We start from the raw sequence: 23,341 nt of genomic DNA on the forward strand, positions 1-23,341 counted from the left end.
GCTCTGATCCAAAGCATTCTGGTCCTGCAATCAGATGCAAAGGCATTAGTAAAGGTCATCGTTGAACAGTGGAATACCGTTGGCTTTGAAAGACATTTGTTTGCATGCAATGCACTCAGATTGTGTGGCAGCTATATGTTGAAGAGCTGCATGACTACCATCTAGGGATGGGCACGAGTAGTAAATTCCAAACTCGAGTGATCGAAGGAATTCCTCGAGGATCAATCGAGTACTCGTTTAATCAAAACTATTTTTAGAATGCAACGCATCTGCAGCAGGAATAGGCCTGATGATGAACGGCAATATTACCAACCAAACATGTAATGCTTATTCTCCATCAAAACAGTCAGAGTATTCATTATTTATTTTTGCAAACGTTCAAACACATTTTCCTTACAAAAATAAATATGCGTCTCACAATTTAAATCACGTCGAACCAAGGCCTGTAACAAAAACGAAACAAGTAGCCTAACCATTGCAAATAATTTAAAGCTGCAAATAAAACGGCAGCAAATGGACTATGGAAATACTCAGCGTTGTGATCTTCTCTACACGGCTGGGATTAAAGCTGCGTCTTGCGGCGGTGAAAATAGCAGACACACTAGGTTGCTGCGGGTCTGCTTTTCCGTTGTGTTTCAGGAGCATATGTTGCCGCATAGTACTTTCTGGTAGCTCGATTTCGCTTGGCATATTTTACATTTCACCTTACGATCTCCTATTTCTTTAAAGTTGCCTATTTCAATTCTTCGCTGCGCTTTGCTTTAACCGCCATCTCTTAACTTTTTGAATTCTGGCGTGCCTGCACACGGCACGGAACGCGCCACACAGAAATGGATACATTTCATTTGCTTTGTGCCCACGGCATGCGTTAGTGGCGCCGACAGAAAATTGATACATTTGCTTCAGAAAACTTAGTTTGTGTATGTATATGCAAACTCGAGTTTGCCTGTCCACCAACCGAGTAATTTGTAACAAGGAGTACTCGAGTAATCGATTCCTCACGCCCATCCCTACTACCATCCACTACATGCAGCAAGGTCATACAGAAAAGATGATCCGTGCCTCTACGTGTCGTTAACATACAGGCTATTTTAGGAAGTAGACTTCCTATTTTTCCAATCATGCAACAGTATTCTTGAAATAAGTTCTTCCAATCAAATCTTTTTCTTTGCATAAAAGCCCATTTGTCCGAAAAAATAATTTACTTCAGTATTTATCTGTAAGTATTAATGCATTTTCAACCCATTTCCAAGTCTATACAAAATTAATGTAAATGGATACATTTCATTTGCTTTGTGCCCACGGCATGCGTTAGTGGCGCCGACAGAAAATTGATACGTTTGTGTATGTATATGCAAACTCGAGTTTGCCTGTCCACCAACCGAGTTAATTTGTAACAAGGAGTACTCGAGTAATCGATTCCTCACGCCCATCCCTACTACCATCCACTACATGCAGCAAGGTCATACAGAAAAGATGATCCGTGCCTCTACGTGTCGTTAAGATACAGGCTATTTTAGGAAGTAGACTTCCTATTTTTCCAATCATGCAACAGTATTCTTGAAATAAGTTCTTCCAATCAAATCTTTTTCTTTGCATAAAAGCCCATTTGTCAGAAAAAAATTTTTACTTCAGTATTTATCTGTAAGTATTAATGCATTTTCAACCCATTTCCAAGTCTATACAAAATTAATGTTATCACTTCATATGTCTAACATGACTGGAAATGCCACACCAACTTCCCTCACCCCATTATGCCCTGATAACACACCGGATCCTGCACAAATCCTTTTCCTCCCACAGATATTCCGATGTTTGTTTGTTCCTATTCCTCAGTAAGACCGATGCAATTGTTAAAATCTTGTGTTATTTTACCATAGAGAAATCACTGGTGGTTTAAGCTTAAAACAGGAGGGGACTTAAGGTGCGGCCACACCAGACGCGTATCTCGCGTACTTCGCGTATGAAATCGCCATTTTTTCCATAGGGAACCATTGGTTTACGCGCGTATTACGCGTATTAAGCAACATTTTACGCGCGTATAGCGCGTATGTGGCGCGTATATTTACGCGCAATACGCGCGTATATCGCGTACATTTCAAGAGTTCAAAAAATTTAACTTTTTACGCGAAGTACGCGAGATACGCGTCTGACGAGACACGCATTGCCCAATCAGCGTTGAGCTTGACCCGACGTCACTGGCAGAGAGTAGTGAGCTTGGACAGAAGCATACGGCCGACATCTTTCTTTATTCTGTGTGGAAATAGTAACATATGCCGCTTTTCCACCGCACATGTAGCTCGACTCGACACGACACGACTCGACACGACTCGACACGGTAGCAGCGCGGGTCCTTTTCCACCGCAAATAGTACCTCCGGGACGTGGGCGGGGTCGGCTGCGCGAAAGGGCCGTGACGTATTTTTGTACGCGACGCAAACAACACCTACGTAACCCACACATGGACAGAACCCACATAACAACAATGGAGAACATCGATGCGATGGTATTCGTGTTCGTATTATTAGCTGGCATGTTGAATAAGTGGAATATGTTGGCTGCGGCGCTGCTATGGCTGTTACCAGCATGGTGGCCATGTCGCTCTCGTGACTTCGTCACACTCTCTGGCCAATCAGTGGCCGGCCGTCTGCCGACGTCACCTTTTAGCATCGGCTCAGCCGCTTGGAACCTAGAGCGAGGCGGTACTAGAAAAAGCAGCCACTTCAGGTACCAGATACCATGTTTTCGCGGTGGAAACGCAAAAAAGGCGAGCTGAGTCGAGTCGAGTCGAGTCGTGTCGAGCTGGTACCATGCAGTGGAAAAGCGGCAATAGTTACGCCATTAAATGCTTTTATGGAAACATTTCTAGCGAGAAATGTGCATTTTACTTTCATAATGTTCACTCGGTGAATGTGAAGGATGTTTGGTTTGATAGTTATGACGAAGAGGGAACGCTCCGTTCACTTGCATGGACAGTCTCTGGTTACTAAGCAACCTCAACGTCTTGGCGGACTATTTCTCCGCTGATCAACACTACAGACACTACACGAACAGAAATGGAGGTCGATCAAAATATCATCGTCGCCGTGTGCGGCCGTCCTGTCCTGTACGACACCACGATGGTGTCGTACAGGGACAGGAACAAAACAGAGAGGGCGTGGGTCGACGTGGCAGAGGATATTGGCGTTCCTGGTAAGATCAGTGAATAATGTGTGTGTGTATTTTGCTTGGCTTCAGCTATCAGTTGTGTTCTACTATGAAAAAAGTTAGCGCCGGTTAGCGATAGCACCAGTTAGCAGTAATATTAAGTGATACTACTACAACAGACTGTCCCGCTTGTCAGGTTACACAACTTAATATGTATATATGTTCTTGTCAGTGGACGTATGTCGCAGGAGGTGGAAGTCACTCAGGGACAGGTACATGAGATACAAAAAGAATGAAAAGGAGGGAAAAAAGAGCGGGTCAGCGGCAGGGAGAGTGGACACGTGGAGATTTGCTAGGGTCCTGTCCTTCCTCGACCCCTTTGTCACCCCGAGGGAGACCAGCAGCAATTTACCTCTGGGGGCAGAGGAGGTTGAGGGGGACGGGGCTCCAGAGACTCCACTGACGGGGGCAGGAGAAGATGAGGAGCTTGAGCAGGCAGCAGCATCGCACAATACAGGTTTGTTGACAAGTGAAGACACGTACAGCTTCTGTATTATGGCAACAGGAACGATTTACAGTGCGGCACGATTCTGTCTATCTTTAATGTGCAATATAGATATATATCATCCAAGGAAAAAAAAACAAGTCTTCTTTCTCAATAACATAGACCAGCCCAGCAGTGAGTCTGATATAGAGGACGCTGATGCTGCTCCTGCTCCTGCTCCGGGCGGTATGTACAGGACAAAGATGTATAGCATTAATTTCAGGGGTTCAACTATGTTTATGGCTAACCGTTTAAGCTTTAACTGATAAGAAGACGGTTTATGGATTACTACTAGTGCCGTCAAGCAATTTAAAAAATTGATCAAATTAATTACAGGCTCTGTGATTAATTCATCTAAATTAATCGCATACCTTTACGACACTTTTATGCCCGTTTATAAACAGCTGTATAGCCTACCGTTCGTTTCTCTCCCTTCTCTCTCTCGTAACTTCTTGATACTCCCCTGATTAATGAATCGAAATGAACGCGTTAATTTGACAGCCCTAATTACTACTATAAGTTAAAGTTACAACACTTCAAACCAAACACGCATGCATGTTCAACAGGCTTTTCACTTGTGAAGTATTGCACTAACTTACAAATGATGGTGTTTTACATTCCATACAGTGACGAAGAGGAAGAGAGCAGCCAGGGTACCGGAGGGGAATACTGTCCAGACAGCCATCCTCCAGGCCCTGCAGAGGCATAATTCTGTGCCTACCCCTACCCCCCTTTCTGGGAATGAGCACTTTGCCATGGGCCTAGTTCCTTCCCTGGATAGATTGCCACCTGAAGTACTGGAGTACGTTAAATTCCAAATCCGTAAAGTGATATTTGACCATTCTAATTTCACCGTTCAATTGGAACCTATTTAAGCTTATTAGCTAGTGGTGGTGACAATCTCTCCAGGGAAAGAACTAGGCTGATGTCACTGTTAACTGTTCATTTGTTATTGTTCTGTTCTGTTTATATCATATGTTATTTTATTATTTTTATTTTTATAATTATTTTTTAAATAAAATATTTCTCACAACTCTTCTCTCAATATATGATTTTAAGTTCTAGCATGCATGGACACAAATATACATTTTTAATAACACTACTTAATTGAACAATTTTAAAAACAATTTAATAATAATGAAGGAATCCCTTTTGTTTTGTGTGGGTGGCTCTTAAAAGAGCCGTTTTGGGGTTGTTGTGCACTGCACTATACGATGGTGTCATGACACGAGACGGTCCCTTCTGCAGAGAAGTAGGAGGTGAAGGTCTCGCGGATCCGGATGGCCTCTCTCCCGGCGTTGTTGGCAGCCACTCTCCCCAGCCCTGGCAGAGGCAACACCACACCAACAGGGAGGCAATCTCTCACTGCTGCTGTTGGTGCTGTTCTGCGGAGGAGGTTGTGGAGCACACAGGTGGCCTTGACGCATCTCTCCGCCAGCTCAGGACGGACCTCGATGACCCTCCGGTAGATCCGCCACTGGGAGGAGAGGATGCCGAAGGCGTTCTCAACCACCAACCGAGCCCGGGACAGTCGGTAGTTGAACACGCGCCGCTCTCGGGGGAGGATGCGTCCGGGGAATGGCCTCATGAGGTTGGTCCGTAGCGGAAAGGCCTCGTCCGCTACAAACACATGAGGCAGGGGTCCTCTCTGCGCAGCCGCTGACAGTACTCTGTCAGCAGGGAGCTTGAGATCGCCAGCTCGGAGGGCCTGACCAAACACCGAGTTGGCCAGAATTCCTCCATCACTGGTTCTCCCATAGCCCCCCACATCGATGATGCGGAAGCACTTGTCTGCGTCGACAACTGCCAAGAGAACAATGGAAAATGTTCCCTTGTAGTTGAAGAACTGCGAACCGGAGTTCGCAGGGGCCTTCAGAACAACATGCTTCCCATCGATGGCACCGCAACAGAGAGGGAAGTTCCACTGCTCCTCGAACTGCTGCGCAATCACCCTCCAGTCCTCGGTAGTGGGCACAGCCATGAACTCCTCCACCAGGCAGTCCCATATAGCCGTCACCCCATCGGACACGATGGAAGCCACGGTGGAGGACCCGACCCGGAAGCTGGTGGCTATCGTCCGGAACGAATCGCCAGTAGCCAGCAATCTGCAACACATGAATAATTTATTTTAGCCTCATTGAGAATTTTTGTTGTATACCAAATATGTAGGCCAATTATCTCACCGATATCACTGCACAGGTATATGTCTTGACTAGTGTTTCCAGTGGATTTGCATCAGCTTATTTTACTTTCAAAAACATGACAAGGAGGTCAAGAATGAATATTTTGGAGCCATGATGCATTTATTTATTTTGTTTGTATAAAACTCTGGTCACATGCATGTATATGAAGATTTGCGTTTAGGTTGAAACCATAGATAATAAATAAAAACACTGTTGAAACACTGGGTGGAGCATTGACAGGAAATGCATAGCAGGTAGGTGCAAGAGGGGAAACAGATGTGCAAAGCAAACTGCTTTATCACCATGTTGTCAGCACGCTTTCGTTTGACTTGTGTTGAATTTAACCCAATGAATATTGACTGATGTCACAATGGCCTGTGCTCCCCCGTGCTTAGTTGAGCATAGTGCACGATGCTTGAATAAATGGGTATGCACTATCAGAACACGCGCCCGAACAATTTCTCCCCGTTATGTATATAGTTTTTGACTACAGAATCTGCTGATTGTTATAGAGTAATTAGGCTATGAAACCGCAACTTACCGGAGACAGACAGACAGGCGCTCCGCAGCTGATATGGAGCGCCTGTAGTTGGTGTCCTGACGGGAGATCCTGGCACCAACCCGGGCTAGCAGGTCATCGAACTGGGCCCGACTCAGTCGAAAGTACCGCTGAAACCGGCCGTCATCCAGGCGGAGTTCTTGGAGAAAGTGGTGAAACTCACCCAGCTGTAGCCGTCTCCGGAGGATGTCGTGCACCCAAACACGACGGCGTTTGCGTTTGCAACGCTCCTCGGACTCCCACAGCAAATAAAGCGCAGCGATGGTGCCGATATCAGCCATGTTTCAGAACAAAGAAAATAGCGGGGGGGGGGGAGTTTTTGGCGGGCTCATCTAGGCGAGTGACGTAGGCGCGTATAGCGCGTATTGCGCGTATGCGACCATTTTTGACACAAAATGGTCAAGCAACATTTTACGCGCGTATCTCGCGTAAAAAGTACGCGAGATACGCGTCTGGTGTGGCCGCACCTTTAAGAGTCTATTGTGGGCAATCAACAACTGTTACATCTTCATCTGGAAGTATTTTTTTTTTTATAGCAAAATCCAGTCAGGACCATTTCAATAGCTCAACACAAAATAAAATACGAGTGGTTTCCACAAATTCTCAGGAATGCTAACAGAGCTGACATCTGACTACCGTAGCAATGGATAAAAAAAAAAGTGCTTTACAAGTACAAAGAAGACTTGTTCCAAAGGGTGCGAAGAGTTTTGCCTGTGCAGTTTCCACTTCCTGCAGAACTTGAATTCAGGGAAACAAATTGTTGTTCTAGTTGTGTTGAGCTACTGAAATGATCCTGATTTGGTAAATTCTATCAAAAAACTCAAAGTGTGTGGATTTTTCTTGAAAACCAACATTTACAGAGGGGTGCCAATACTTTCTGACCCATTATTAATGGATAGCTTATTAAATCACCATATCCACACATTTTCTAAAAGGCTACGCCCTATAAATATGACTAAACATGTATGTCACACCTATCCTTCATGTCATATTTCAATGATTTACTTTCACGGCATTGAAATAAAAAAAATAATTCTGCATTCTCTATATTATCCAGGATATACGCCAAGTGTTGTTGGAGACGATTGAGGGCAGGACAATGCTTGGGGCCCTTGACAGCGGCAGCATTATCTCACTGTGTGAATGGCTTGGAGGTTAATACAAACTAAAGAGAGAGAGAGGGAGGTTCCTGACCCCTGCTAAGGATAAAACTGGAATGAGGGATGGGGATAATTGCAAGTTAGTTGTGTGTAATTCTGTTTCATACTGGCTCCAATCATTGTATTAACAATCTAAATAATTACTTTCACAGGCATCAGCAAAGACCATGTGTCCCGGGTGGCTCAATATTATGCCGAGACTGCTGAGGCTCGCCCAGAGAGAAGAGGTGGTGCACGGCACAGTGAGGAGCACAGCAGGAGAAGGCAACTCATTGTTGAGCACATGCAGTCTTTTACCTGCAGGGCCAGCCATTATGGGCGGAGAGGAGCACCAGGCCACAAGTATCTCCCCAGTGACCAGAATGTGCACAAGATGCATAAGCTCTTTGAGGCTCAGAACCATGCTCAGACCAGCTACTCCCTCTATTACTCAGTGTTCTCCAAGGATTTCAATATTGGCTTCGGTCACCCAGCTACAGATGCATGCTCTGATTGTGCCAAGCTTAAGATCAGGATGACAGATCCAAACCTAACCGAGACAGAGAAGAGGATGGAATCTGCATCATTCATCTTGCATCGTCGCAGAGCTCGTGTGGTTTATGACCCGTTAGGTTGCTGAAGATCATGTGACCCTCTGTTTCGATATAATGCAAAACATGGTCCTTCCAAAAACCTCAATAGGACAGGCCTATTACTCACGGCAGATGTATCTGTATCTGTTTGGTGTGGTTGTGCACCATGGAGAGAATAGTCACCAGGCAAAAGATGATGTCCATCTCTACGGGTGGCAGGAAAATGAGGGTAGCAAGGACAGTAATATGATTGCATCCGCGCTGAGTGACTTCCTCAAGGTTCGACTTCGGCACAAAGTCAGCAGGTCAAGGGGACTTTGGCTGTTCAGTGACTCATGTCACGGGCAAAACAAAAACATGAACATGGTGTCCACGCTCATGGAACTTCGCCAGTCTTTTCCCAACCTTGGCATAGAGTACACTTTTCCAGTAAGGGGTCACAGCTATCTCCCAGCAAACCGAGTCTTTGGCAGAATTGAGCAGAAGATCAGGAATATTGACACAATTCTGCTACCACAGGAATACCATGCCATCCTGCAGCAATTCGGCAATGTTCACGTTTATGGCACAGACTGGAAGGCGTTTGATTACAGGTCAACCGCAAAAGTGTGTTTTAAGTCACAGAGGAGCTTTAAAATCAGCGAAGCATGCATGCTTGATTTGAGTACAAACAAGGTTGGTTTAAAGATAGCTTACAATGGGGAGCATAATTTCCATAGCGTATTAAAGCAGGGCAAGCGATGGGCTGACCTGAAACCTGCGTTACTTCCAAAGCAGACCTCTGTGAAAGGCGCAAAGAAGTGCGATGTGCTGGCACTATTAGGAGCAATAGGTGTGTCTGATGTGGTGAGGGCTTTTTATGACGATGCACTGCATCAGGTGACTAACAATGCTGGCCAGAGTGATGAAGATGCAGAGTGATTCATGCTTAAGTGATGAATCTCTCTGTCTCTCACTCTCTGTGTCCTCACAGACTCAAAGCACATCTCTCACACACATTATGTGATTTGTTTTATGTATAGCGGACGATGGTCCTACTTTTTACGGGTTCACGACTTAACTTAATGTCAATGTATTATTGATTGACTTGTTTTAAATTTTACGGGTTTTCATGCATATGTATAGGCCTGTCACGATAACAAATTTTTCTGGCTGATTAATTGCCCCAGGAATTATTGCGATAAGCGATAATATTGCCGTTTTTCAACTAATATAATGATAAAGTGCACCCTTACGAAGATCAATAAACCTTTATTTTTAAAGACCACTGGAACTGGACGTCTGGAAGACATTTAAAATATCCAGAATAAATTAACAAAACCACCAAAAACAATCTATTATTAACAAAAAATGCTCTTGAATAAAAACCAAACACCACCAAAAACAATAAATAAAATTGAAACACTAAATAAAAAGGATGTAAACACGATTGCGCCAGGACTCTGCCTCCCACACAGACAATGCAACAAGTTAGTAGCCGCGTTTACATGGCACATCTGATCCGCATAGATTTCTATGCGGCATAGATCTGTTCCTAAAATGTGTTCCAAATGTAGGCTACTGTATACATGGCAGTAACAAAAGTGTCCGTTCTGTCTCTCGCGCACACTAGACACATCTCTGGACCGGCGGTTACATAATGGATGTCTTATCACTATCGGGGATTTTAAATTTGATTTTAATGAAAGCACAGCAGGAGAGAGCTTTTCTCTGCCTGCTCCTTCAATTAAGAAGGAGGAGGACAGCGCAGCAACGTCAATTTCTCGTCAGATCTTTATATTTACCTTAAGCTCCGCCGCAAACAAGAGGAATTTGGATGCGAGTCTGCAGCCAAGACTGGTGGGAGAGAGTGGTCTTACGGGAATTTAGTGACCAGGAATCCTCGAAGGTCCATTTGCGAACTACTGCAGCTGCCATCTCTCTAAGTTAAGAAGTATTTTAACGTTCAGCCTGCAAAAGTACTACTAGTAGCCTACTAATTTACAGTTACCTCGGACGCGCGCGGACACTACGATACGCGAATACGTCATTAATAAACACCCATGTCCCGTCGCTTAGCAACCGGACACGCTTACCGGACTGCTTTTACGGAGTGATAACAAAGACGTGAATCAGGCAATAAATCCACTTTCCTTGACAGCAAGTTCGGTGTGCTTAAAAGTACCGACGGAGCTCAGTGGACCAATTGCGAACTACTGCGGCTGCTCTAAGTTAAACCCCAATCTATTCGGAATAAGTGTATACATGGCGATTAAAACGGACTACACCACCTCTTCTATTCGGCATAGAATCTATGCCGAACAGATAATTGTATTCCGAATGAGGCGTATACATGATCATTTTCTGTTCCGCATAGAAATCTATGCGGAACAGATGTGTCCATGTAAACGCGGCTACTGACACTTGACGAGGGGGTTTACTCGTTGAGCCCTGTAATTATGAGCCGGAGCCCGATTTCAACCCGACATTTGTTACTTAGGCCTACCCTGCTAAATATATATAATATATATAAATATATATAATGCATAGAACGCCGGTCACTATCGGGAAAATAAGCCCCGACAGGACGAACAGGCGACCGACGCGCAGCAGAGGTGTCTTGCTTCACCCTGAAGGGGCTTATTTTAGATAATGACCGGCGACGTTCTATACTACATCATCCCGCTTATTACAAGGCTACTTGCCAAGACGAAAAAATAACTTCACATGTTGTGTCTTTTTACAATTTATTCGTTAGCAGCATTCGTAGTGTTGATCAGCAGAGAAATAGTCCTTCAAAGAGGTTGACGTTGCTTAGCAAACGAAGACGCTGGGGTTGACAAGTTACCGGACTATCTATGCAAGTGAACGGAGCGTTCCACGGCATTGAGAAGACCCGTGTAATAAAGGCCTATAATATTTCTGTTTATGGCATAGATTTCTTCTCAGATTAGGCCAATAAAGCAATGATTTAAAAAAAGAGTGCGAATGGAAATTATTGCGGCCGGCAAAAAATTATCGCTCATTTTAATTTATCGCGCAATTAATTGATTTATTGCCTATCGCGACAGGCCTACATATGTATTGGATAAATTGGTCCCACTTGTTACAGGTTTGATACTTTTGGGTTAAACCATTTGGTTTGGGTTAAACCATTTGGTTTGGTTATCCTAACTCAACGCTTGGTCTGCCCTATATTAAACCAGCAGTTGGGTTAAGATTGTGTCGCGTTTTTGAAGAAAGTAGTCCAATCCTTGGTCGCTTTTAATTATCTTTATTTGTTTGGTAACTAACTAAGTATTTCGGTTGGTAACTATGAGGCAAAAGGGAGGTAATTGCATCTAACACGCGTGTTTGCGATATATATCGAAGAGCTACTTCGAGCCCCAGGCTTAGGCCCGGGTCTCTCTGCGGGTCTGCCTATGATTCTCTGAACTCCAATCTCACTGCCGCGCTAGTTATAGTCAAGTGGGCGTGGCCTATCTGAAGTAGGCGTGGCCGGTGTGACGTATTGGCTCCGCTTTCCTCACCTATCTCAAGGTGCTGCCATCTGTGGCTGGAGTACTTATGTGTTCGATCCTGCTTCCTAGTGGCTATGTGAGGGTAATGCAGCTTGTGTGTTCGATCCTGCTTCCTAGTGGCTATGTTGGGGCTTCTTATGTGCTTAAAATACGTAACAATTGGGTTGTTTTTAACCCAGCATTTCTTTGAGTGTAAAGGTGGGAACACACCAAACGCGTTACCCGCGTATAAAATCGGCAATATTTCCATAGGGAACCATTGGTTTACGCGCGTATGAGCTGCGTAGATGCGTTACATGCGCTAAAGCAACATTTTAGCCGCGTATGAGCTGCGTGAGCTTGGCCCGACGTCACTGGCAGAGAGACGGAGAATAATGTGTATGTGTATTTTGCTTGGCTTCTGTTGGGCAAAATAACCTGCTGAGTACATCACATGTACATTATAAGTATAGCTAACTCCTACCCTAGCTTAATGAGCACATCACATGGCAGTCAACTTACAATATAGTCAACTTTTAACACATAACACATACATGAGAATATAGTCAGGTCAAGGCCGGAGCCGAAGGCCCCATTTCCCAGGCTGGCAGCATCTTCAAGAACGGGAGAGCCGCACACAGGAGACACTTTGAAGCTCTCCCCCGTTATCTGCCCATACCAAGGGCCTGAGAGACACGAGGAGCTCTCCCCCGTTAGGAGGCATACACAGCAGGGCCTGGGAGCCAAGGTCAAGTAAAACACACAGAACCACACACATCTCAAATGCACACACCTCATCAGGAGGAAGATACAGTATAAGACTGTATCACACAGAGACTCTTCACCTTCTTCTGAAGCAGACCTTCCACGGAGGCGAAGCTCCGGACGAACCATCAGCGCTGATTAGGGACTTAGAAATATTCGATTTCTCACGCTTATGACTCTGTATAACCGTTGCCACTTTACTTAATAAATCCAAGGTCCTCGTGCCGACAGACTTTATTACCTCTCCGTCTCATTTCATCTGGTCCAGTAACTAGACAGACCGTTTTTCCCTTCACTTCAGCTATCGGTTGTGTTCTACTATGAAAAAAGTTAGCGCCGGTTAGCGGTAGCACCAGTTAGCAGTAATATTAAGTGATACTACTACAACACTGTCCCGCTTGTCAGGTTACACAACTTAATATGTATATATGTTCTTGTCAGCGGACGTATGTCGCAGGAAGTGGAAGTCGCTCAGGGACTGGTACATGAGAGAGAAAAAGAGGGAAAAAAGAGCGGGTCAGCGGCAGGGACAGTGAAGAGATGGAAATTTGCAGGGGTCCTGTCCTTCCTCGACCCCTTTGTCACCCCGAGGGAGACCAGCAGCAACTTACCTCGGGGGGCAGAGGAGGTAGAGGAGGACTTCACTGTCAGGGGCAGGAGAAGATGAGGAGCTTGAGGCAGCAGCAGGGCCATCGCACAATACAGGTTTGTTGACAAGTGAAGACACGTACAGCTTCTGTATTATGGCCACAGGAACGGTTTACAGTGCGGCACGATTCTGTCTATCTTTAATGTGCTGTAATATAGATCATGCATATATCATCCAAGCAAAAAAAAACAAGTCTTCTTTCTCAATAACATAGACCAGCCCAGCAGTGAGTCAGAACAAGAGGACGCTGATGCTGCTCCTGCCCCTTCCTGTGTACCTGTCCCTGAGGCTGGCCCTGCCCCAAGACCACAGAGCGGTATGTACAGGACAAAGATGTATAGCATTAATTTCAGGGGTTCAACTATGTTTAATGCTAACCGTTTAAGCTTTAACTGATAAGAAGACGGTTTATGGATTACTACTAGGGCCGTCAAGCAATTTAAAAAATTGATCAAATTAATTACAGGCTCTGTGATTAATTCATCTAAATTAATCGCATACCTATACGACACTTTTATGCCTGTTTATAAACAGCTGTATAGCCTACCGTTTGTTTCTCTCCCTTCTCTCTCTCTCGTAACTTCTTGATGCTCCCCTGATTAATTAATCAAAATTAACGCATTAATTTGACAGCCCTAATTACTACTATAAGTTAAAGTTACAACACTTCAAACCAAACACACATGCATGTTCAACAGGCTTTTCACTTGTGAAGTATTGCACTAACTTACAAATTATGGTGTTTTACATTCCATACAGGGACGAAGAGGAAGAGAGCCAGGGTAGGCAAGGCAAGGCAACTTTATTTATATAGCACTTTTCATACACAAGGCAGACTCAAAGTGCTTCACATATAAACATTGTCATACAATAAAATAAAATAATAGATAAGTAAAAGAAAACATATGCAAAGAAATGAGTAAAATAGAAAGTGAGAAAATTAAATTGAAAGTTAAAAAGGCTTTTTAGTAAGTAAAATTGAAAGTGCAATTTTTAAGATCAGATCAACAGTCTCTCTGGAACTCAAGTCGGGACTACAACCCGACCTAAAGGAACTTGGTCCTTTCTCTGGAACTCCAATCCAGATTCTAGGACTCTAACCCAGACAGAACTTGGAAACGTCTCCCACGGAGCTCGGTCTCAGAATTCCACCCACACACAAACTCAGGACTCTAACCCTTATACAAATACAAACTCAGGACTCTAACCCTTATACAAACAAACTCAGGACTCTAACCCTTACACAAATACAAACTCAGGACTCTCACCCTTATACAAATACAAATTCAGGACTCTAACCCTTATACAAACAAACTCAGGACTCTAACCCTTATACAAACTCAGGACTCTAACCCTTATACACCTCTTCTCAAAAGAGTTAAACACAATTCTTCGTATATTCAGTGATTATTGGTCTCAAACCCTTATCCTTTCTCTCTGGAATCAGATCATGTATTTTTCTGGTAAAAATAGAAAATAAAGGGAAAGTTAAAAAGGAAAGTGCAATGTATTTAAGAAAGTGAGAAAATTAAATTGAAAGTTATTTAAGATCAGATCAACAGACTCTCTGGAACCCAAGTCGGGACCACAACCCGACCTTAAGGACAATCTATTACAATATTCTAGGACTCTAGCCCAGAACCAAAGGCAAACAACAAACAACCTCAGCAAATGTCATGTATTTTTCTGGTAAAAATAGAAAATAAAGGGAAAGTTAAAAAGGCATTTTAGTAAAATAAAGGTAAAGTATTTAAGATTTAGCAGAAAGCTAAAGCAAACATAAAAGTCTTCAATCTTGTTTTGAAGGTGCTCAGAGTTGGGGCAAGTCTTAAATCCTCAGGGAGTTTATTCCAGCTATTTGTTGCATAGTAACTAAATCCTGCTTTCCCATGTTTCGTGTTTACTCTGGGGATAATTAACAGATTGGTCTCAGAAGATCTTAGTGTTCTAGAAGGCTTATGTAGTGGAAGCATATCAGTTAAATATTTTGGGCCTAAACCATGTAGGGATTTATAGGTTAGCAACATGATTTTGAAATCAATTCTCTGACCTACAGGAAGCCAATGTAACGATTTAAGAATTGGTGTAATATGTTCAAATTGTTTGGTCTTTGTTAAAACTCTAGCAGCAGCATTCTGAACAAGCTGAAGCTTCCTTAGAGTTTGTTTTGGGAGACCTGTAAGGAGACCATTGCAGTAATCAAGCTTACTAGTGATAAAGGCATGTACAAGTTTTTGTAAGTCTTCGGTGGACATGAGCCCTCTAAGTCTTGCTACATTTTTAAGGTGATAATATGCAGATTTTGTAACTGATTTGATGTGACTTTCGAAATGTAAATCAGAATCCATGATAACCCCTAGGTTTCTGGCTTTGATTGAGGTTTTCAGGGACAGAGAGTGAAGGTGTTGGGTTACTTTAAGCCTTTCCGTTTTAGCACCAAATACAATTATCTCTGTTTTATCCTCATTTAGCTGAAGGAAATTTCAGCACATCCAGTCTTTCACTTGCTCAATGCACTGGCACAGCAGATCTATGGGCCGATAGTCATTTGGTGATAGAGATACATAGATTTGCGTGTCATCAGCATAGCAATGATGGTCAATATTGTTATTATGCATGATTTGCCCTAGTGGGAGCATGTAGATGTTGAATAAAGAGGGTCCTAAGATCGAACCTTGTGGGACTCCACACATCACGTTGGTTGATTCTGATACAAAGTCGCCGATGGAAACAAAGTAGTTCCTATTTTGTAGGTAGGATCTGAACCAATTTAAGACTGTGCCTGAAAGCCCCACCCAGTTTTCTAACCTGTCCAAAAGTATTGTATGGTCTACAGTGTCGAATGCAGCACTGAGGTCTAGAAGCATTAGTATTGAGGTTTTGCCAGAGTCTGTGTTAAGACGGATGTCGTTTACAACTTTAATGAGGGCGGTCTCAGTGCTGTGCAGGGGTCGAAATCCTGATTGGAAGGTGTCATAACAACCAGTTGATGCCAGGAAGTGATTTAAGTTGCTGGAGGACAACTTTCTCAATGATTTTACTTATGAAGGGCAGATTTGATATTGGTCTGTAGTTGTTAATAATAGAGGTATCTAGGCTCCGCTTTTTTAAAAGGGGTTTAATAACTGCAGTTTTCAGGGCTTTTGGGAAGTTGCCTGACTGGAGAGAGTTGTTAACTATCTGCAATATGTCTATTGCTAGGCAGTCAAAAACATTCTTAAAGAGGTTGGTAGGTAAAGAATCAAGGCAACAGGTGGATGGCTTTAGTTGTGTAACAGTTTCCACAAGAGTTTTAGAGTCAATAACATTAAAGCATGCCATCCCTGCCATGTTACTTTTGCCTGAACAGGGTGGTAGTCCAACATTTTTGTTTGAAGTGGAGATATTGATGGCGCGTCTGATGCCTTCAATTTTATCAGTATAAAAAGCTGCAAACTCATTGCATTTCTGCGTGGAATGGAGATCAGGTGGAATTTGTGTTGGGGGGTTGGTCAGTCTGTCAACAGTTGCAAATAGGGTTTTTTGCATTATTATTATTGGATTTAATGATATTGGAGAAAAATGTTTCTCTAGCACTTTTTAAGTCTGAATTGTAGGCACGGAGGCTCTCTTTGTAGATATCATGGTGAATATGAAGTTTTGTTTTACGCCAGATGCGTTCAACCTTCCTGCATTCTTTTTTCTGTGCTGTTACAGAAGCAGCTTTTCTCCAGGGTGCCTTTTGCTTTCCAGAAATCGTTTTAACCTTGTAAGGTGCAATGACATCCATGACTTTCAAAATGTTCAAATTAAAGTTTTCTACAAGATTATCAGCAGAACATGGGTTGAGAGGTGGTAGTAAGGAGATGGCCTTTCTAAAAAGTACATACGATTCTTCATTGATATACCGTTTTTTGACAGTATTTGATTTTGTCTGTATGTTGGGAATAAAAGATATATTAAAGAAAACAAAAAAGTGGTCAGACAAGGAAGGATCAGTCACAGAGAGATCAGAAACATTGAGGCCCTTTGTGATAACCAGGTCTAGAGTGTGGCCCTTACAATGAGTAGTCTCTTTCACATGTTGGGACAGTTCAAATGTGTCCAAAATGGTAAAAAGTTTTTTTGCACACTTGTCATTCAAATCATCAGTATGAAAATTGAAGTCACCAGTTATAACTAGACAGTCAAAGTCTGTGGAGATGCTAGACAATAATTTTGTGAATTCGTCGAAAAAATTTGCAGAGTATGTGGGTGGCCTGTAAATAATTAATAGGAGAACTCTGGGGGAGCATTTCAATACAGCACAAAGGTATTCGAATGATGGAAAATCACCAAATAACATCTGTTTCCCCTGAAAATCATTTTTAAATATAACAGCGACCCCTCCACCTCTTTTTCCAGATCTACATGCATCAAAAAAGTTATAGTTGGGAGGAGCTGTCTCTATCAGAACGGTTGCACTGTTATTTTGTTCCAGCCATGTTTCAGTTAAAAACATAAAATCCAGTTTAGAGGTGGTAATAAATCATTAACTAAAAATGATTTGTTATTAAGAGACCTAACATTAAGTAGACCCATCCTGATGGTGTTGTTGATAGGCTTTAAGGTTGTTTTTGGTTTGGAGGAAATATGTATGAGATTTGTGAGGTTAGCAGTGTGTCTAAGTTTCCCTTTGTTTACTCTCTTAGTGGTTACAGCAGGAATGCAAAAGTTGCCATGTTTTGACATAGGCAACCTTGGGTTCAGCAGATTATGCGAAACGTCCTTTATACTTTGTCTACGGCTGAACCCTTTTTTGTCTCAGTAATACTCAGGACTACTATCAGTACAGGGGGCGGGGGGCTGGGGCGCCATCCTCTTGGGTGTTATCAGCCTGTGGCCATGACGTGGCGATGCTATCATTGACACAGATGCAAGTTTGATGCCTACATATTCCTGTTTCTTAAATTCAGCCGGAAAATCGCAAAGGGAGGAGACAGTGGAGCTGGAGTTGTTGTGGCTATGGGAGAGATGAGGAGGGGGGTGGCCGTTCCTGGCCAAGCCAGCATCGGCGATGGGGGAGGGCACGGTGTCCATGGTGTCGGGCAGGCTATTGTCTCTCTTCAAGGTCTTTGGTCTGTAATGCAGAGGAGGGGGGTGGCCGTTCCTCGTCAAGCCAGCATCAGCGATGGGGGAGGGCACAGTGTTGATGGCGTCGGGCGGGCTGTTGTCTCTCTTCAAGGTCTGTGGGCTGTCTGCTATCTGTGTGTTAGATAGTGGCAGAGTAGATGTGTGGGGGAGGCTGTAGTCTCGCTTCTTCTCAACCTGTGCTCTGATTGTGGCCTGTGCGTCAGACCATGGCAAGATTGTGGCCTGTGCGTAAAGCGAGAAGAGAAGATTGTCCCTCAACAGTTTTGAGCCTAACCTGTTTGGGTGTAGGCCATCTGCTCTGAAAAGATATTTGCGCCCCCAGAATAAGTTGAAATTGTCAATAAAGCCCCTTCCTCTTTCATTGCAGACTCTGGAAAGCCATGTATTCAGTGCAAGTAGACGACTGAATCTGTTTATTCCCCTGTCAACTGCTGGTATGGGTCCACTGATGAATGAGTTGATGTGTATTTTGTCCAGTGTATCCAATAGATCAGTGTAATCCCTCTTCAGAAGTTCTGACTGTTCTCTTTGAATATCATTAAATCCTGCATGCACAATAATCTGTGAGATGTTGGGGTTTTCCAATATGATTTTGGCTAGTTTATGGTTGATATCACTAACCATTCCATATGGGAAGTTGCATGTTTTGATCTTCTTACCGGTTATATCCTTGATGGTTGAGTCTCCTATAATCAGAGTGTCTGGTTCATCTGCTTCCTCTGAGATGGGCCCTTGTTGGACGGTGGCAGACACATGCGCAGCCCGCCTCCATGGCGACTGGTTGTTCCATCTCTGTCCGTACCGTCTGTCCGGACACATTTCAGGGGTCAGGGGTGCACAGGTGGCCGAGGCATGCGCAGCTCGCCTCCATGGCGACTGGTTCATGTTCCGTCTCTGTCCGCACTGTCCGTCCGGACGCATCTCGGGGCTCAGGGGTGCATGGGGGGCAGGCTCGTTCGTGGACTCTTGAAGTGGCAGGAACCGGTTCTTCAGTGGCAGGGTTAATTTCAGTGACGGGCTAATCCCGCTGATAACTTTAGCTTTGGGTAGTTTAGCATTTGGCGTTGAGTGATCTTGTTGATTCACTTTGGTATGTTGTTTTGGCTTGGCGCCGACTCTGTGCCAGTGAAACGCAGCTGGAACTGTCTCTCTCTTGTCCAGCTTCGGGAAGGATACAGTGTAGCTTTGATCATCTTGCTGTATCTGAGTGAGCTCAGCAAACTCACCCATCGGCACTGTATCCTGTAGGGGTCCTTTGCATTTTTCTAATGCTGCTAGTCTCGTTTCCATTAAAGCCACCGTCTGTCGCAGTTTGAGATATCCGAGTACAGAGGCATGTTGGCGATAGGAAAGTCCAAGGCTTTTTCTGCGGTCTGATCCGGGAGTAAAAAGTGCCAAAATGTATTGTTGAATCGAGCGATGGAGGACGACGAAAACAAACTATATACTGTTAGGTATTATGATCATGAAATAAAATAAGATAAAGTAGATCTGAACGATGAATTAAGTAGTTTTTTCCAATGCCTAGCGGAGCTGCGGGAAACCAGACCTCTCTCTGCTGCTGCTGCTGCTGCTACAATCACCAGAGGGTACCAGAGGGGAACACAAATATGCAGGGAGCCATCCTCCAGGCCCTGCAGAGGCAAAATGCTGTGCCTACCCCTACCCCGCTCTCTGGGAATGAGCACTTTGTCATGGGCCTAGTTCCTTCCCTGGAGAGATTGCCACCTGAAGTACTGGAGTACGTTAAATTCCAAATTCGTAAGGTCATATTTGACACTTCTAATTTTACCCTTAATTTGGAACCTGTTTAAGCTTATTAGCTAGTGGTGGTGACAATCTCTCCAGGAAAAGAACTAGGCTGATGTCACTGTTCTACTGTTAACTGTTAATTTGTTATTGTTCTGTTATGTTTATATTATATTGTTCTTATGTTATTTTTATTATTTATATTTTTATAATTATTTTTGAAATAAAATATTTCTCACAACTCTTCTCTCAATATATGATTTTAAGATCTAGCATGCATGGACACAAATATACATTTTTAATAACACTACTTAATTGAACAATTTTAATAACAATTTAATAATAATGAAGGAATCACTTTTGTTTTGTGTGGGTGGCTCTTAAAAGAGACGTTTTGGGGTTGTTGTGCACAGCACTATACGATGGTGTCATGACACGAGAGGGTCCCTTCTGCAGAGAAGTAGGAGGTGAAGGTCTCGCGGATCCGGATGGCCTCTCTCCCGGCGTTGTTGGGAGCCACTCTCCCCAGCCCTGGCAAAGGCAACACCAAACCAACAGGGAGGCAATCTCTCACTGCTGCTGTTGGTGCTGTTCTGTGGAGGAGGTTGTGGAGCACACAGGTGGCCTTGACGCATCTCTCCGCCAGCTCAGGACGGACCTCGATGACCCTCCAGTAGATCCGCCACTGGGAGGAGAGGATGCCGAAGGCGTTCTCAACCACCAACCGAGCCCGGGACAGTCGGTAGTTAAAGACGCGCCGCTCTCGGGGGAGGATGCGTCCGGGGAATGGCCTCATGAGGTCGGTCCGTAGCGGAAAGGCCTCGTCCGCTACAAACACATGAGGCAGAGGTCCTCTCTGCGCAGCCGCTGACGGTACTCGTCAGCAGGGAGCTTGAGATCGCCAGCTCGGAGGGCCTGACCAAACACCGAGTTGGCCAGAATTCCTCGATCACTGGTTCTCCCATAGCCCCCCACATCGATGATGCGGAAGCACTTGTCTGCGTCGACAACTGCCAAGAGAACAATGGAAAATGTTCCCTTGTAGTTGAAGAACTGCGAACCGGAGTTCGCAGGGGCCTTCAGAACAACATGCTTCCCATCGATGGCAACGCAACAGAGAGGGAAGTTCCACTGCTCCTCGAACTGCTGCGCAATCACCCTCCAGTCCTCGGTAGTGGGCACAGCCATGAACTCCTCCACCAGGCAGTCCCATATAGCCGTCACCCCATCGGACACGATGGAAGCCACGGTGGAGGCCCCGACCCGGAAGCTGGTGGCTATCGTCCGGAACGAATCGCCAGTAGCCAGGAATCTGCAACACATGAATAATTTATTTTAGCCTTATTGAGAATTTTAGTTGTATACCAAATATGTAGGCCAATTATCTTACTGATATCACTGCACAGGTATATGTCTTGACTAGTGTTTACAGTGGATTTGCATCAGCTTATTTTACTTTCAAAAGCATGACAAGGAGGTCAAGAATGAATATGTTGGAGCCATGATGCATTTATTGATTTTGTTTATATAAAACTCAGGTGACATGCATGTATATGAAGATTTGCGTTTAGGGTGAAACCATAGATAATATATAACAACACTGTAGAAACACTGGGTGGAGCATTAACAGGAAATGCATAGCAGGTAGGTGCAAGAGGGGAAACAGATGTGCAAAGCAAACTGCTTTATCACCATGTTGTCAGCACGCTTTCGTTTGACTTGTGTTGAATTTAACCCAATGAATATTGACTGTGATGTCACAATGGCCTATGCTCCCCCGTGCTTAGTTGAGCATAGTGCACGATGCTTGAATAAATGGGTCACTACTCAAATATAAACAGTGCATTGGAAATAGATGTATGCACTATCAGAACACGCACCCGAACAATTTCTCCCCGTTATGTATATAGTTTTTGACTACAGAATGTGCTGATTGTTATAGAGTAATTAGGCTATGAAACCGCAACTTACCGGAGACAGACAGACAGGCGCTCCGCAGCTGATATGGAGCGCCTGCAGTTGGTGTCCTGACGGGAGATCCTGGCACCAACCCGGGCTAGCAGGTCATCGAACTGGGCCCGACTCAGTTGAAAGTACCGCTGAAACCGGCCGTCATCCAGGCGGAGTTCTTGGAGCAAGTGGTGAAACTCACCCAGCTGTGGCCGTCTCCGGAGGATGTCGTGCACCCAAACACGACAGCGTTTGCGTTTGCGACGCTCCTCGGACTCCCACAGCAAATAAAGCGCAGCGATGGTGGCGATGTCAGCCATGTTTCAGCAAAAGAAAAATAGCGGGGGAAAAAATGTTTTGGGCGGGCTCATCTAGGCGCGTAGGAGCGTAGGCGTGTAGCTGCGTAGGACCATTTTTGACACAAAATGGTCAAGCAACATTTTAGCTGCGTTACGTACGTAAATCTTACGCGTTTTGTGTGTTCGTACCTTAAGGGCCAACCTCCTACAAATGGGTCTGCCAGACCTGAAGGTTCTGCAGGATTTCCCTACCCGGTGGAACTCAACCTTTAGGTAGTGGTAGAAGTTCTCGGAAAAGCAACGAGGCCCTGGACCACCATGAACAATGGACATGGCCACCATTCTTCCAACATGGAAGTACTCATCACCGTCTGCAGCTAATGATGGCAATGTTGCAGGGTTAGTTCAGATTGATTCATAATACTGTCAAAATGTGGCAAAAACCAAATAACCTTTGCTGTCAAATGACAGGTATTTTCAATTCAATTCAATTCAAAGTGTTTATTGTCATATGCATGAATGAGACGTTCTCAGTTGTGCAATGAAATTCTTCCTTTGTTTCCACAGACTGAATGCCAAGATTTTTTTTACAAGATAGATAGAACAAATAATACATTTAAGTTAAAATAAATAAATAAATAAATAATATTAATTAATAATGATAAATAATGGAAATGTAAAAAGTATTATTTGTTTAAGAACGTTGATATAGACTAACTAATGAACAAGAACAATATTATCTTTCCCACAGGATGTTGTCACACGATGGGGCACTAAGCAGAAGATGGTAGAGAGGGTGCTCGAGGAACTCCCAGCCATAAGAAGTGTCCTGGTTCAAGACAGAAAATATAGCCACCTCAATCCAACCTGGCAGGATGTTTCTGTGTTGGAGTCCATCAACGCAGCAATGAAACCACTAGCTGACTTCACAGACGTCCTCTCAGGGGAAAAATACGTCACAGTGTCCTCAGTTAAACCTGTGCTGGAACTGATTAAAGACGACCTTCTCTCTCCAGGCCCCGATGACACTGCACTGACAGCCAGCATTAAAGAAAGGATGTCCAGGGTCCTTACTGAAAAGTACAAATCACCTGCAATCCAAGTCCTTCTGAGAAAGGCCACCATCTTGGATCCAAGGTATCGTGGCAGCATGGAGGAGGCAGAGGCATTGGAT

At 44.1% G+C, this 23,341-nt stretch overlaps 3 protein-coding genes across 3 annotated transcripts; 1 reads left to right on the forward strand and 2 right to left on the reverse strand.

Moving 5' to 3' along the window:
* The first annotated feature begins 3,043 nt into the window (after positions 1-3,043).
* LOC115549799 (transcription factor Adf-1-like) lies at positions 3,044-4,102 on the forward strand. Its single transcript, XM_030365027.1, has 3 exons — positions 3,044-3,191; positions 3,379-3,663; positions 4,095-4,102. Exons 1-3 carry the CDS (start codon positions 3,056-3,058, stop codon positions 4,100-4,102), a joined length of 429 nt encoding a protein of 142 aa, XP_030220887.1. The 5' UTR covers positions 3,044-3,055.
* A 624-nt stretch (positions 4,103-4,726) lies between these two features.
* LOC115548776 (protein ANTAGONIST OF LIKE HETEROCHROMATIN PROTEIN 1-like) lies at positions 4,727-5,833 on the reverse strand. The gene has a single exon (XM_030363616.1). It carries the CDS (start codon positions 5,804-5,806, stop codon positions 4,898-4,900), a length of 909 nt encoding a protein of 302 aa, XP_030219476.1. The 5' UTR covers positions 5,807-5,833; the 3' UTR covers positions 4,727-4,897.
* Positions 5,834-20,746: 14,913 nt separating this feature from the next.
* On the reverse strand, positions 20,747-21,409 carry LOC115550474 (protein ANTAGONIST OF LIKE HETEROCHROMATIN PROTEIN 1-like). The gene has a single exon (XM_030365544.1). The coding sequence runs from the start codon at positions 21,239-21,241 to the stop codon at positions 20,747-20,749; it is 495 nt and encodes a 164-aa protein (XP_030221404.1). The 5' UTR covers positions 21,242-21,409.
* Positions 21,410-23,341: the final 1,932 nt, after the last annotated feature.

This window comes from Gadus morhua, chromosome 1 (assembly GCF_902167405.1).
Source record: "Gadus morhua chromosome 1, gadMor3.0, whole genome shotgun sequence".
Lineage (NCBI taxonomy): Eukaryota > Metazoa > Chordata > Actinopteri > Gadiformes > Gadidae > Gadus > Gadus morhua.